General features: G+C 43.7%; 1 protein-coding gene across 31 annotated transcripts in view; it reads left to right on the top strand.

Annotated features, from left to right (window-relative positions):
- The window catches only part of EXD3 (exonuclease 3'-5' domain containing 3), a 296,945-nt gene that overhangs the window by 124,900 nt on the left and 156,473 nt on the right, over positions 1-15,572 (top strand). For all 31 annotated transcript variants that reach the window (XR_012654086.1, XR_012654087.1, XR_012654088.1 and 28 more), the window contains one exon: positions 13,449-13,615. Coding sequence is in view for 28 of the 31 variants with exons in the window: in XM_075054953.1 (XP_074911054.1) it covers positions 13,449-13,615 (167 nt within the window). In the remaining 3 variants the exon portion in view is untranslated. The remainder of the gene's footprint in view (positions 1-13,448; positions 13,616-15,572) is intronic.

Below are 15,572 nucleotides of genomic sequence, written 5' to 3'. Positions count from 1 at the left end.
AGCCAGCTGTTCACCATGTTCAGCACTGGGGGAGACTGCAGCTAATCTCCTCTTCTTCTCCAGCTGTGACAATGAGATAACTTATTTATTTTAAAATTTCTGACCATGAAAATCAAACACTGTGCCAGCTTGTTCTCTGGGTGACCAGTGGTGAGATGCTAATAATTTGTAACAAATGTATAACTCCAGTTCCACTAAAATTCTAGGGTTGTTTTGCTACTTCACAGATAATATTCAGAAATCTGCGCAAACAGAAGGCATAAAAGTAAAGCACCCTCCTTTATGTGTAATACATTTGAAAAACTTTGACAATTCCTGGTCCTTAATAGGTGTAAATTATCTTACACTACAGGAAGGAGTTGATGTAATCTTATTTATTTAACCAATTAATTTCTAAATTGCAAACATCCTCAATGATTGATGCCAAGATCCTAACACGTTCTTTCTGTACAGGACCATTTTGACCTCAATTAAAATGTAAATACCTCTGGAATAAAATGTAATAGCTGTTATGCTCAAGGAGGTAATTTTTAAGGGGAATTTAAAGGGAAGAATGCAATTATTTTTTAAAAGTTTTTGTGGCCAGAACACCTGGCCAGTAATCCTGCTCTGGGGAATCTTTAATAGGGACAACAGGTCAAAAGGCTACTTTGCAAATATCCACATCTAGTGTCCTTCCCTAGGACTCCTGAGTTTAGGCAAACTTTTAAATTGACTCAAGATTGTTTTGAGTACAGCAACATCCCTGTAGCTTAAGGAACTTAATATCTGTAGGGAATTAAGCAATCTGTGCAATGCAAATGGGAATGATATTCAGGAGGTGATTAATAAATGACATGTCTTTCGGTATAAGTCTGCATGTCGAATTATCTTTCGCTCTGTGTTTCAGTGAACTGTTTATTCAGGGATATAATGGATTTCATCACTCAGACATCAAATCTAGACTGGCTGTTTTCCTGGAAGGTAGAAACCAAAACTAGTTTAACCAGCCGTTTTGTGGAGTCCCTTGCTTGTATTTATGGCCTCTTTTTTAGCAGGAAATTAGAACCAGTGGGTGATTGTTTTTGTTCCTTCTGGCCTTAAAAGTCTCAGGGAGGAATCATCAGCTGAAATAAATTTTCATGGTTCTACTAGTGTTGCTGCAACAGGGTGCTTGAGCTGAGGAGCTGTCTCACTTGAGCCTGGGTAGCTCTGAGTATAGGTGTGTATATAAATATGCAGGAGCTACTCCTTGTCTCTATTTTGCCTGCAGTTTCCCCGTTAAGCTATCTGCAAAAGAATTGCATTTAACTTTCCACAACCTTAAGCAGCTTCCTAACAGCTGCTGTTTAAAAAAGAGATTCCCTTCCCTTCCCTTCCCTTCCCTTCCCTTCCCTTCCCTTCCCTTCCCTTCCCTTCCCTTCCCTTCCCTTCCCTTCCCTTCCCTTCCCTTCCCTTCCCTTCCCTTCCCTTCCCTTCCCTTCCCTTCCCCTTCCCCTTCCCCTTCCCCTTCCCCTTCCCCTTCCCCTTCCCCTTCCCCTTCCCCTTCCCCTTCCCCTTCCCCTTCCCCTTCCCCTTCCCCTTCCCCTTCCCCTTCCCCTCTCCCTCTCCCTCTCCCTCTCCCTCTCCCTCTCCCTTTCCATTTCCCTTTTGCAAAATAGATGGTATTTAGACCTGGACCAGTGACAGGTTTAAGATCTGGTATCTGTCTTGTGAAGGCAGGATTGAAGGAATTGCTTTATATCAGTTGAGAACTGGCAGTCTTTCTTCCCCCAGTGCCCACTTGTTGCTCCCATTGCTCCTTTCATTCTTTTTCCTGCATTTTGTCCCCTGTTCAGGGACTGACCAGAAACTCAGTGGTGGTGGGAGTGTTTTCGCAATCCCTCTGCTTTTGCCCCATGCCTTTTTCTGTAGATATACTATTCCTGTTGGAGGTCTCTGGGGAGAACATATAGCCACAATATGATGTAAAAGTGTATTGTACCTAAGGGAATATTAAACCGTTGAAAAACTGGACAATAAAAGTAGCAGGCAAAGTATAGATTTCCTTCTATTTTTCAGTTCGGTTTGTAAATGGTGTCATGTATTTATTGATAGCTGAAATAACATCAGAGATGCAAAGCAAAAGGACTTACTGATAGGGCTGATGCAAAAAACCAGGCACATCTGTGACTGTCTCAGGAAAAGCATAACATAATTCTTCAGTTACATTCTGCTTTCTGGATAGAGAGTAGTAAAATATGCATCTGTACTAATGAAGTTAGCACTGTTGGTCTAAAAGAAATGGGAACTTCTCATTTAACAAACCTACAGCCGTTGTGGGAGAAATACATGGGAAGAGCCAACCAGGCAGTGTGTTCCATGCCTTGCTATCTAAAGAAAAGTCTATCAAAGGATGATATATGCAGTTAAATGTAAATACCTCCATGTACCTCCTGCATGGCTTAGAGAGGATTATCTTCTGTAAGACCTGGAGAGCTGTGCCTAATGATAATTATGGTAGTTTTATTTATAACAAATCCAGCCATTTCTTCATAAATAAATTGTGGTTAAGCACAAACATACTAATGAATTCTGGTGGAATTTTACAGAAGGTACAAAGAAGCTAAGAAAAACTGCCATTGTTTTCCATACTATCTACCAGATTGTCAAAAATGTCAAAAACATTTTAAAAATCAGCCAAAAATTTCTCTGGAGTGATGGAAGATGTGTTTGCTCAATAACTTTGGAAAATCAGCTCACATTTACTTAAGTGTGGATCTAAAAGGCCAAGCTCTGGGGATTCTGCAGAAGCATATGGGAGGGAGCTGGGTGTCTGTCTTCTGCTTCAGAGAGGTATTGGCAAGTAACTAATTTGAAAGCTCAGGACCTCAGTTTTAAAAGTTGTGGCCAAATAGCCTTTATGTGCACACATATTAAGTACTGGAAAGTGAAGAAAGGAAACCAGAGAGAACACACTGGGAAAAAAAAATCTCCTTTAAATTGTTTCAGTATGTTAGAGATGCTTTCTGACCTTAAACCCCCTGCAAGCAGACAGGGCTAGCTTGCTGCTAAGCAGTATAATTACATTTCTGTCACTAGCATGCATTCATTTGAAAGCACAACTTCATCAGAAAGAGATTTGGTATGGTATAAAAAAGAGGCTAATTGGCTTATGGCTGTAGGTTGAGAGGTCAGTATTAGATTAAAGTTAAGAGCATCAGCAAGCCGTTAGACTGAACTGATGTGCCCTGGTGGTGTGTTTAATTCAGCCAAATGGGAGAAGTATCTTAGGAGTAGGAGACAATATAGGAAGGGCTATCATCCAAAACCTTATAGGAACATGTGGAACATACAGGGTCCTTAAAAGCTACATCAGGAGTCTAATATAGTAGTTCCCATCATAGCTGTTACTGACTCCAAACTGCCACAACTATAGGATTGTATACCACAAGGTAAAAATGGGGACAGGCATACTTAAAACAAGCAAATCCTCATGTTCCTTTTGCTCCAAGAGAAAGGGAACCCTATCAAGAGCACTGACATTGGCGTGTCCAGCAGAAATAGGGAAAGGCAAAGAAGAGGATGGGACATGGAGCTTGCCTGCTTCCTGTATTAGCACAGAAGGAGAGGATAGATTAACTACTTTTAAAAAAAGAAAAAACAACAGGGGTCTGCACATATTCTGTTTGCAAGTGGGAGACAACTCTTATTTGCAGCTCCGTGGCATGAGAAAACGCAATACTCTTGCTCTGTGGTAGTTTCTGCGTGCTTGGGGATGTGCAGATGTAGGGGGCTACATTTGCCCAGTTTTACTAAAGTCTTAAGCCTTGTACATGTTCACACACATGCACAGATCCACTCTTATGTTCTTATCCAGCCAGCAGTACAACTATCCGGTCATTCAGTAATCATCCCATGTTATTTAGAAACCCTGTAATCGATCAGTACCTGTTTGAGTGCTTCCACAGATAGATATTGGATTCTAAAGGCCTGTGCAAATCAGCTGCCTCACACAAAGATGGTCAGGCTATTTGCAATTGATAGTTCGGCTGTATTATACTTTTAGGTGAGATTAGTTCACTAGTTCCCTGCCAAGAAGAGAACCACATAAACAGAGGATTGTTTAGAAAGAAAAAAAGTTCCTCTTGACGGAGAAGTCATGTAAATAGGAAGAAACAGGAAACTAATCTTCCCTTGTTCGCTCTGAAAGAATGCATATCTCTGAGGAATGTTGTAATTATGGATTTAGGAAATCAGTCCAATTTGCCAGGGTGTGAATTTCAGAGTTCATTCAGTCAACCCTCTCAAGCATTTCTCTTTCAGAACAAAAAACACCAGGAGTTTAAATGTACCAAAAGAGATTAAAGGAGAGAAAAATCTACTGCCAAGCTTTGCTTTTGGTAAAGATCCTGCAAAGATACTTTGCAGATTGCTTTGGCTATGAGCCAGATGAGGTTTGTACACGGTAAAATAGAAATAAGTGGTAACTCATGTTTTTCCTGTGGGCATCTATTTTTCATACACTAATGATGGGAAGAGTTAGTGCTCCTGAGCAAGTATTTCCATCATCAAGATTTTTGCTTATTCACTTTGAAGACTTCAGTAAACAGAAAAATGTCCCCTGCTGGGAATGCCACATTAGCATGTTCTTAGAGAGAAAAGAACCCCAAACCAAGTTCCTAACTATTCTGAAGCAAGCCTGGGCTGGAACAGATCCATAAGCAGAGCGGAGCCGGGGAGAGCACTAGGTGTGAATACAAGGCACAGCGAGGCTTGGGAAGATGAATGAAATAGCCCATGGTGAGCATCGCTGAGGAGTTCCAGTGTGGCCTGGAGAAGGGCTTTCAAAGGCAGGTCATGAGCTCTCACAAACCTTCTTAGAAGTGAAACAGCAGCAGAGAAGAGACCTAAGAAGTCGATGTCAGTGAAGCTCAGAGGTGGGTTAAAACGAAAGCAAAGAAATTAGCTTGCTGCTTCTTTGGCAATGAGCACAGGAGATTTTAAGTTAATTCCATTTCAGAGCTTACAGGCCTTTTAATTAAGGTAGTGATACAGGTGAGAACCTGGAGCTCTTTGATGACCAATCTTTCATGCAGCTATTTCCACAAGAAAAGTGCAGATCTGAGGGGAATTGCCATACATCAGGAACAGGTATGGGCAGAGTAATGATGCATCTTGGTATAGGAGGACCCCTGTAGAAAGCTGTTAAAATAATCCAGAGCCAGGATCAAGTAACAGGAGATTCCTGCTTTGTTGCTCAGCCTCATAACTTGGAATTTGACCTAAGTGAGCAGAATGGAGTAGGGAGAGAACAAGAAAGAGGTTTCTGAGGCTCTTCCTCCATCTGCAGATCCTTCCTCCTGAAAAGTCTCCATTGGCCGTGTGGAGTTGACACAGGCTGGACGCAAGCAGTAAATCCTCCCGCCCCGCTGGGGAGTAGATGTGCTGGAATTCCACTTCTCTTTGGAAAGGAAGATGGAGCTTATGAATTCTCATTATGTATGTGACTGGGTATGGGAACATTTGAGTGATTGGTTGGGTTAATTGGTATACTGGTTTAGCTTATTAGGGTTAATATTAGGGCTTTCCAAAACAAATGGGAAGGCATCATGGTGGCTTCAGCTCGTGTACATCCTGACAAACTGATGAAGTGTAATCCTGCGAGTTCATTTAACAGCAGTAGTGGAGACACAGCGACAGTGGTTTCATTCCTGCAGGCACTTCCTCTTTACACATCTGCAGCTCTTGCAGTCCTGTAGTAAAGTAGTGCTTTAGTTCTCTGTTCCTGTCCCCACAATGTTGTCAAGCTCTGGCAGCATGCGGCTGTCGCTGCGGTCCCTTGCTGTGCTTTTGTAGCCAGAGTGGAGTTCCTGCGGACAGATCTTGTAGTACGAGTGGATGTCATGCACTTCTGCTAAGTTGGATTTTGGAATAATCATGTTTGATAGTAATCCTTCAGGCAGCCTCATAGCTTAGCAGAAAGTCATGTGTTCCTCGTGTGGGCTTCCATGCTTCAAGATACAAACTAAAATAGAGTTGTGTAATGGTGACTTTTGTAGAAAGTTTATGAAGTGCTTGACAGTTGTATAAACCTTCTTAGGCTTGAGAGACCAGAGAAATTATGTTGGGTCATATGAGGACCAGGCTCAGTGAACCTCAGTAGCAGTGTGGGTCACCTAATGTGCAGTATATAATGGGAGCCCTCACTTTCTTAAACTGGAGAGCACAATTTGCTATTTGCCACAGTAACACATTGTTCGTGTGTGTGTGTGACATAATGACAAAAGGCGGATAGATAAATGCTACTTCAAAATACACTGGGAAGATAAGGGTTGCCAGTTTGTCTTCAGTGCACTGTGTTACTGGACTTAGACAAAGCATCTACTGTGATAAGTAACATACTACTTTGTGCTCTGAAAGAGTTTGGCCAATTTCCCCATCCTCATTCATCTTCAGTCTTGCCAAGTGCTGGAATGCTTCCAGAAAATATCTCCAGCCTGCCATCGTGGGACCAAGAGGTGTGAGAAATCTGGAAGCATATCAAAACTGTGTGGCTTATGTATTCAGAACAAGTCCTTGGTCCTTTGCTGATCCCTGGGATGAATAATATTCAGCAACTCTGGGGCCAGGGTTAGGTTAGACTTCAGAAGACACCTCTGCAGTGATTGTGAGAAAGGGATTCCAGAGAGAAGCACAGACCCTCAGGACAGACTTCACACTGAAGTGAACGAAAAAGAAATTATATCTTAAAAAGCAAGTAGGGTAAAGTTACCTTAATCTATTTGTTAAGGAACTGTATTTTAGTTTTTTATGGATGGCATGCAATTATTTCTCTCTCCAAACAAAGGTTATTTTAATAGGGTTAGCCTGGCTCTATAGCTAATGAAGACGTATGTACATATACGTAATGTACATCTATGACATTCCCTGAACAAGTGGTGGAAGGGCGAAAAAGTATTGCAGGTGAATGCACCCTGATTTTGTTTATCAGCATACCTGGAGCTGTTGTGGAATGTGGTTGAGGAAAATGAGATAATTGTGGGTTAAAATAAAAATAAAAGTTCTGATCTTCCCACTGGGAAAGTCCCCAAATTGTCAGGCTACACCTACTCTGCTAAACAAGACCATGAACTGATCTGTGACCCCGAAGACAAGTGGCACTGGCTGACTCGTACCAACACAGTCTCAGGCTTCCTTCCATTCTGGGAGATTTGTCTGAAATCCACAGTGACAGGAGCGGAGGGACAGGCTCCCTTCACTAATGGCATTCTGCAAGTGCAGCAGTGGTGGCTAATCAGACAGTAAAAGCTGATTTTTCAGAACAGAATTTAAGTGGCTGCATTTGTATGCTGGTGGGTATTGTGATTTAGTGTCAGTGCTGAGCTTTACCATCTTACAAATGTATCGTGGTGCCCTCTTTACTAAATCCTCCCACGTCCTGAAACATATGCAGGATTGCGTGCCTGATGGTTCTCTTGGGCAGTTAGGAGCAATGTTGTTGCAGAGTATTACGCCGTCTCCATTAAACCTCAATTTCTGTCTGGGCTTGTGCCTTCTCCAGTCAAGAAACATTGATATCCATGTTCTGGTCAGCTATGGCAGTGAAATCTGGTAAAGATTGTGTCAGATTCACTGAAGTAAAATGTGTGCAGAGCCTTTCATCTCTGAAGTAGGAAGTGTCATGTGTCCTGTGAAATGGAGCCATTGCCAGCAGGCAGTTTATCTGTTATGTAGCGCTGTGAGTTGGGTGAAGGTTGTATGAAGGATGTCCAATGCTGTGTTTAAAAAAAATGTTTTTTGAAAATACTCTCTCTTCAGATCTGACTTTGAAAGCAGAGTTTGTTCTTTACCTCTGCTGTATACCTTCTCTCATATGTGGCAGCATGAGTAGATTTTGGAGACGTGATGACTTCATCTGGTGAAGATGAATGACTTCCCTCAGGAGCTGCCTGACAGAAATTTGGAAGGAATCCCAATGCAGGAAATGTAATTGGATCTCTATGTAGTATTGTTGAGTATGATCAGGACTATCCTGTATTCTGGGTAGATGAGATCTTGGGTGTTCTTTGCCCGGGAGGTGCTTGGAACTTGAAAGCAGCAGTCGCTGCAAGAAGCCGCCTGTCTGTGTGGAGATGAGTCTCAGTGCTGGGGAATGCACAGCAATGCTAATCACAGAATCAGAGGGGAATTTCAGTTTGAAGGAGCCTGTGGAGGTCTCTTCTCTGCCCTCCTGCTCAAAGCAGGGCCAACTTAGACAAGGTGTCACAGGGCCTTGCCTGGTTCCACAGCCCCTCTGGACCCATTACAGTGTTTAGCCACTCTCACTGTCACCTGTTTTCCTTAAGGCCTGGCTGGAACTTCTGGAAGGATCTGACTCCATCTTCTCTATGGTCCCCCATGATAAAATTGAAGACAGCGATTATATTCCCCAATATCCCCCCAACTTAGCCTTCCCTCCCCTCGGCCTCTCCTTCTACATCAAGTTCTCCACCCCACAAACCATCTCAGTGGCTCTTTACTGAACTCTCTCCTATTCTTCAGCATCTCTTTTACATTGGGGTGCCAAAACTAGGCACCGTGTCCAGGTGTGGTCTCACAAGTGCAGAGCAGAGGGCAGTAATCACTTCCCTCAACCTGCTGGCTGAAACGCAGCTGTCTGTGCAGTCAACTGGGTGAATTTTAACAGACGAGCTATATGGTTTTTTTCTTCTGGCTGCTATTTGGTGGTGGTGTCTGGACTTCTGAACAAGAGTTGGCAGGATTGTGTAAGCTGCAGAGAGAAGAATGGAGCCAGATGTGTCTCATCACACAGTATTGTCCTAGCTATTCATCACAAGCTAGCAGCTTCATTCAGGTTGCCCAGGAACAATAAGCTCCTTGTGAGGAGCCCCAGTACAGCAGCAAGTTGGCTTTAAGAGTTGCCTTTGCCTTGATCCCTTCAAGTGATACTGTAAGTTAGACTCCTCTGAATTGCCATTTGGAAGAGCTGATTGCATGGGGAGACTGGGAAGCTGAGTCTCCTGATTCACAAAGCTGAAGCTAGGTAGTGTGAACATGCCCCAGGGAGCCACATTGCTACAGCTTTGTTGAAAGAGAGAAGAAAGACCACTTCCCCGCCATTGATGTGGTAATGGCCTCCAGAACACTGAAGTGTGGCTCTGTCAATGACGCACTGATTGCTATCTGAAAGTCAGTCTTCTGGGCCATGAATGGAGGCTATTTTGTTCTTCTTCAGTTCATAAATTAGTGCATCTGAGTACCCAGTGCCTGTGAGCGAGAGAACAGCTCAAGTGGTGAGAAAGCACAGCTTTCTCATGCTTCTGTCTTTGTGCATTGGCCATGGGTGAGTGGCCTGCTGCTTTCACAAGAAACCCTGTTCAGGAGTGAGTGTGGGTAAAATTGGCATCTTTTATCCGACTGCCATCTATGTAGGATATCCAGAAGTCAGGATCCCCCTTCTCTCACAGAACAGGCTGTGTGACCCCGGTCTGAGCTGGCAGTGAGGGTCCCAGCTCCAATCTCATGCATAAAGGACTTCCCTTCAATGACATACTAATGGCGACATATTACTCCAGCATCTTTCCATATAGTACAACTAATGCTAACTTCAAAACAGAAATCTCAAGCACAAATAAAAAAATATTACAGTGAAACTAACACAGTAGGGTGTTCCAGGGAATCTTTAAACAAAGGTGTCTGCACAGTACCTGCAACACCACAGTGAATTTAGAAATGCTGTTGGTGTCCTCTGCTGCTTACAGTGGTTTTGTCCTTTCAAAGTCCAGGTTTCTTTTTCCCCTTTTGAAGCTGCTGGCTCTAAATATTCTGCTTGACATTTTCTGTACTCTAACGGGGGTTTTTTGTTTATTCTGGAAGCACTTGAGAACAGGGGAAATCGGCCAAGACATTCAAAAGTTAAATTAAAATCTGACTCTGCAAATAACCAGTGTCACTGGTGTGAATAATTTCACTCTCCAGTAAAAGATATTGAGGGAAAGCAGAGAATTGTATCAGACAGAAATGCAACTTAGCACATACAGATAAAGTAATCTAGTTGGCTATGGTGACTTCCAAAGAAGATATTGGATATTTGGATCCAAAATTATTGATAACAATGGAGGAACTGCTGATGCTATGGGTTAAGATCAGGACATTCCTAAGCTTGCTCTGCACTGGTTGTGAGCTTTGTAAAGTATTCAGCTGGGTAAGAACAGGATTTACGGGTAGGTAATCTGCAGCAGTCATTTTGGAAAGCTTTAATCATGGGTTTATTGTCGGTGTCAGGAGTTTTTGTGTGTGCCTATGGATTAAAGAACGTATGATATGTCTAGAATGCAGAGAGGGGTGTAAACAAGCCTCATGGTATATATAATCTTTTCCTGCTTGGAGGTGTCGCTGATGTTGATCAGAACAACTGTGCCAGTTCCCTCTTGAAAAGTGTTCATTTACTGAAAACAAAATACATGAAATGTCATCCCTAGTGAACCATTTGTCTGCATCTGTGCCCACATCTTCTTGGGCCAAAGTTTCCACATTCTTCCTTCTTGCAAAGCTGTTGTGGTGGAAGCCTTTCCCCTTTATAGCAATGTTGGGTTTTTTCAGTAAAAAAAAAAGCAAGCTATTTTCTGTTTCAGAATGCAAGATGTAATATCTCTGGAGAGATTAACCTTCTTTCCAGAGTTGTTTTTGTGGTTGAAAGAATAAATCTGTTATCATTAAAATAAATAAAAAAAATCTGCACCTCATTATTTCCAGAAATAAAGCTGACATAATGAGATTTATTAAAAATTGACTCTGGGTGAACTGAAGAGAGATCCAACCCCAAAGACTTTGTGTTCTAGAAAAAGGGCAGAAAGACAATAGGATGGACACAGGGGAAGCTAGAAGAGGGAATTGCTCTGTGATGTTAATAAGAAAGTATGTTCTTTTTGGGAAGGACTCTGAGAAGTGGTTTGGCAAATGCAGCAGGAGGAGTTATTCAAACCTCCTTCACATGTTAGGTGCTTGGCTGAGCTCAGTTGCATGAGGCAGAGATGTGAGAGATGCACAAAGTATCAGGGCTGGCATGGCTGGGAGGAAAGATTCAGGAGGAAATGTAGAGGGCTAGAAGCATTACCATCATAGCTTGTCCTTTTCTGCTCTGCCCCTTCCCTCTGTTCTGTCTCCTGCTTCTCTCCCGTAACTGAGCCCCTGTTTAGCTGCTGGACTCCTGACCCGCTGACACTGGCTTCTTGCTGTGCCACCAGCCTCTTAGGAGCAGCAGTAAAAATATTCCTCCACATATCCATGAGAAGAAATGTGGTTTGACATTTGGCAAAGTCACAGGGGTGCAGACTTAGTGCTGAGGCAGCAGTTTTTATGAGCAGGCTGGCTTGTTGTGTGTGCTACCTGGGATGCCAAATTTCTCTGTGCTTTTTCTTCCAAGCCTCTACCCCCTCCTGCACCTCTATGAGGTGGGTCATTCTTTTTTTCTTTTTTGCTTTCTTCTTTCCTTCCCTTTTACCTCGGGGCCATCAATAGGTTTGTTTCCTGATCTCTGTGCAGGGTGTCTGCTTTGAAGACAACTTCTCACCTTTTAGTTACTGAAAGAATGTGAGGAATGAGGCCCCATGGCCCCAGCCTGCCACCCAGCCAGGCTGTGTTTGTACACGCAGTGGAGAAAGAGCAAGGTGCCTGCAGTCCCTGGGAGCAGACTCTGACCCTGCAAGCTCTACTTGGTGGGCAGCGAAGGAGAGGTGGCAGTGGCATGTGCGGAGGGCGGAGATGGGCTTTAAGTGTGTATCTGAGCATTTCACTACACTGAAAAGTACTTGTTGGTAGTGCCAGCAGCAATATAGCCATAGAGCTACAGGTCCTGATCCACCGTATAGAGTTTCAACTTGTTTTAGCAATTAAGTTTTCTTGACAATATTAACTTCTAAGGCAGATCCATGAGTAAATCAGTCTGGCAAGAGGAGTGAATTGCTTGCTGCTCTGGTTGCAGTGGCTCTGGGATATTTCCAAGTGCAGGTAGGTTGGCTGGGCAGGAGGAGAGGGTTATTCCCACCCCCGCGTAGCTGTTGTGACTATTGGTGTCACTGTGTTCGTATTTCCTCTTACAACTGCATCTGCCAAGAGGGTGAACAAGACAAAAGAGCTTTGGTGAATCCAGCTGTCACAGTGGAGACTGTTATGGGCCCTATTTGTCTCCCCTGCTCCCTCATGCCAGGGTGGGCAGTGTGCCATGCTCCAGCCACTCCGGCTCACAGCTGGGTATTTGGGCTTAAACCACAGGTAGTCGTGAGTTTATGCTTCTGCCCCCAGGCTCTGCAGTGTGTCGAGGCACAGGTGCATGTTCTCTTCTGTCAGAAAACAGCTGAGAATGGGGAATGTCCTGAACTGCCCTCCCTCTTTGCAGGTGCATGTAACACAGGCTCCTACAGCAACACTTGAGATTGTTGTGTCTTCCTGAAGCAATAATCCAGTTGTGTCCACAGAGGCCTTGAATAGACACAACGAGAGGAATTTCTTGCACCCAACCCTAGTTCTTCACAGCTGGAGCGACTGCTCCAGGTTCCTTTTATGATCAGTGGGGATAAAGTAGGACTTTTAGAGCACATTTCACACAACCTATTTCCGATGCAGGGTGACACCACCCACACGCTGGACCCCATCCGCAGTGCTGGCTGGGCTGGTGCTGGTTGCACAGGATGTCTGTCCGCACAGTGTGCTGTTGCATGTTGCTGGAGGAGGGACCTGGTGCCCCTGTCTTCACAGTGGTGTGTGCAGATGGGCTGTAGGCTGATGAGCAAGCCTTTTCCCTGCTGTGAACACCAAAGTCTATTGCTCAGGAAAGCTTTGCTGATGTGTCCTACCTGTAACCCGTGTGTGACTGGTGATCCTAATTACCTGTGCAAATACTCCCAAGGCTGGAGGAGACCCCATGCTACTGTCTTACCTGGAGAGAGACTAAGCAATCCTATTGCGTATCGCAGGACATCAAGTCCCGGAATCACTTCAGGGCTATGTACAGGCACAAAATGGGACTAAAACAGTCCAAACTCTTACCCATTCCGTAATTACCAGCCTAACAAGCCCAAAGACCTTTACTGTCTAGTCAGTCCCTGGTTGTGATTTTGCTTAATATAATCAATATCTGAGCAAATAATATGCTAGTCAGCAGTCAGGCTAAATGGTATTGTTTTACCCTTGTTTCTGTGTGCTGCACCTGCAGAGTGCTATTCCCTGAACCAATAGCCATGCTGTCAAGAGGACCCAAGTACCCTGATGAGCTCTCAGTTAAAGTATGTGCTCTTCATCTCTTTGTAGAGAAGTGCAGCATTCACTAGGTTTGAACAAAATCACTCCTGCAGTGGGAGGATTCTTGCTCCTTTCTGATCATGTCCAGGAGCCCCTGGAAGATGCTGTCTCCTGAGAGGGGGTAGAAACACCCATGATGGAAATTGTACTGAACAGTTGTCTTCCTTCACTCTTGATTCCCCTTTCAGAGCACAGTTGGAGAGAATCGATGGCTTCAAGGGCACCTGATACAGTTGCTAATCAGTTACTGTGATTTGAAGACAGCAGCAAGATGGGCCCAACACTGCAATTTGCCCAAGGAGATGCTGCCTTATGGAGTGGCTGATGAGCTTCAAAAGCTTCAGATCCAAGAGAGGTAAATACTCTGTTTCGTGCCTTTTCAATGTAGATTACTTATCTTACAAGGACTACATATTTGCTTAAAATAATCTGCCATAATGCTTGCTTTGGGAAATAATTTTGCAAAAGCTTCCTCCATTTACTCAGATCTCATCTTGGCCATGTACATGCTGCATTTGCTTTTCATAAGCCTGGAAATGTCTGTGGAAGGTACATTTTAAACTCACTGCTGAGTACTTAGAAGCTATGTGAGATTGCTTCATGCTGCAGAGGGGTCTTCAGACTCCCTCTGCCAGATCAACAGTGCAAATGAAATGATGTGGGTAGGATCTGAATATATGTCTATTTTACTGAGCTGATTACACGTCTGTTAAAATTTTTGATATACTCTGCATCCCCCACTGTACTATAATCTGGTTCAATGCCTTTTAGGAGACTTATGACCAAGAAAATAATTTTAAAGTTCCTTAAATTTTTCTAACTGTATTTAATTTTCTTCCTCCTTTGACAGGTCATAAGCCATTTTTCACCCCAGTCTGTAATTTTTGTCTCATCCAAAGCTTTCAGAAGTAATGGGAATTTTTGACATTTGGGGTCAGATCCCAGAGGAGTCGCATTAATTGAATTTGGGATAAAACCAGACTCTCTGGCACAAATTTACCTAGCAAGCGTTAGAAGCCTTTAGCAGACCCCTATAATTAGTCTCTGTCCCCTTTTCTTCCTCTAATGCAATCCCAATAACACAGTGCCGTGGTTCCTCTTCTGCTTTGGGACCCCCATGTTGTGTGCAGCAGATTAACTGCAGTAGCTGCAGTTCCCCCCCTGATGGGAGCTTCATCCTGTTGTATGACCTGAAACGAGAGTACAAAGGCAGAGGTACAAAAAAAAGAATTGAAAAATCCTTATATTAAGAAGGGTTCTTACAACTCCTTGATTTTAAGCACACAGAACTGTGCAAATAGCCCCAGTCAAGGATCTCTGGGAACCTGCTGCTGTAGGAGGAGCAGAGGGGAAGGATGGAGGGAAGAAGGTGGCCAGGTTCCATGCTGTGTGTAGACAAAGCTGTGCGAAGTTGAAAAGAGGCTCGAAATTTAGGAAGGCACATATAGCCACCTAAACTGTTAGGAGCTGTCTGATCCCCACAGCAAACTAGATCTGGAGGAGTACCAGGGCTTTGTAGTTCTGGTTCTGGGTATTCTGTGCTGTGTCTCCTCAAGAAAATTGCCCAAGATCATCCTCTTCATGCAACAGTATCCCAGGCAGTTGCTCAGCTATGCTGTATGGAGGAAGAAAGGCTGTATTTGAAAAAATGACTCAATGTAAATGATTTACTCAGCCCCAGTAGTTCACTTTTATACTCACGTGAGTGATGGTGTATCTGCTATGCTTCAGTGACTCTGTCCACGAGATGTTTAAGCAAATTATTCAGAGATAGCTGTGTTTGGCACCTTTTTTTAAACCTTTTTTTTTTTTTCCTGCAGAAAGGCCTGCACATATGCAGGCTACTGCAAGTCTTGAGGAACTGCAGAGCTTGCAGATGATACTACCTGAGGGTCCTGTTAGGATCTCACCCAGGACTGCACAGAAGATCTGGAACCTTGGGCCAGATGAGGTCTGGCTGGTAGTCCCATCAACACACAGCCCGGTAGCCTCTGTGCCCATGCATGTTTGTGAGCCAAACTCCTGCAAGGCTGCAGGCTACCACAGTCCTTGGGTTCAGAGTAGTTATGCAACTACCTTGCTGGCCTGCTACAATCAAGCAGCATTTTCTCCGCTCATTCATGTGCAGGAATTCATCTAATTGGATTCTGTGCACAGAAGAGGACTTATCCCTGAATGCTCAGTACAAATGCAGGAGAGCTCTGGGCTGTGTGGTTGGAGTACAGCATAGTTCAAAGCCTTGCTGTCATTTGAGAAGCAATGATATGTTTCCACATGCTGAAAGCTTTTGTCAAAAACAGAAGAGAGGAACC

Source organism: Buteo buteo, chromosome 23, assembly GCF_964188355.1.
Source record: "Buteo buteo chromosome 23, bButBut1.hap1.1, whole genome shotgun sequence".
Lineage (NCBI taxonomy): Eukaryota > Metazoa > Chordata > Aves > Accipitriformes > Accipitridae > Buteo > Buteo buteo.
This window is presented reverse-complemented; position numbering and strand designations above follow the sequence as displayed.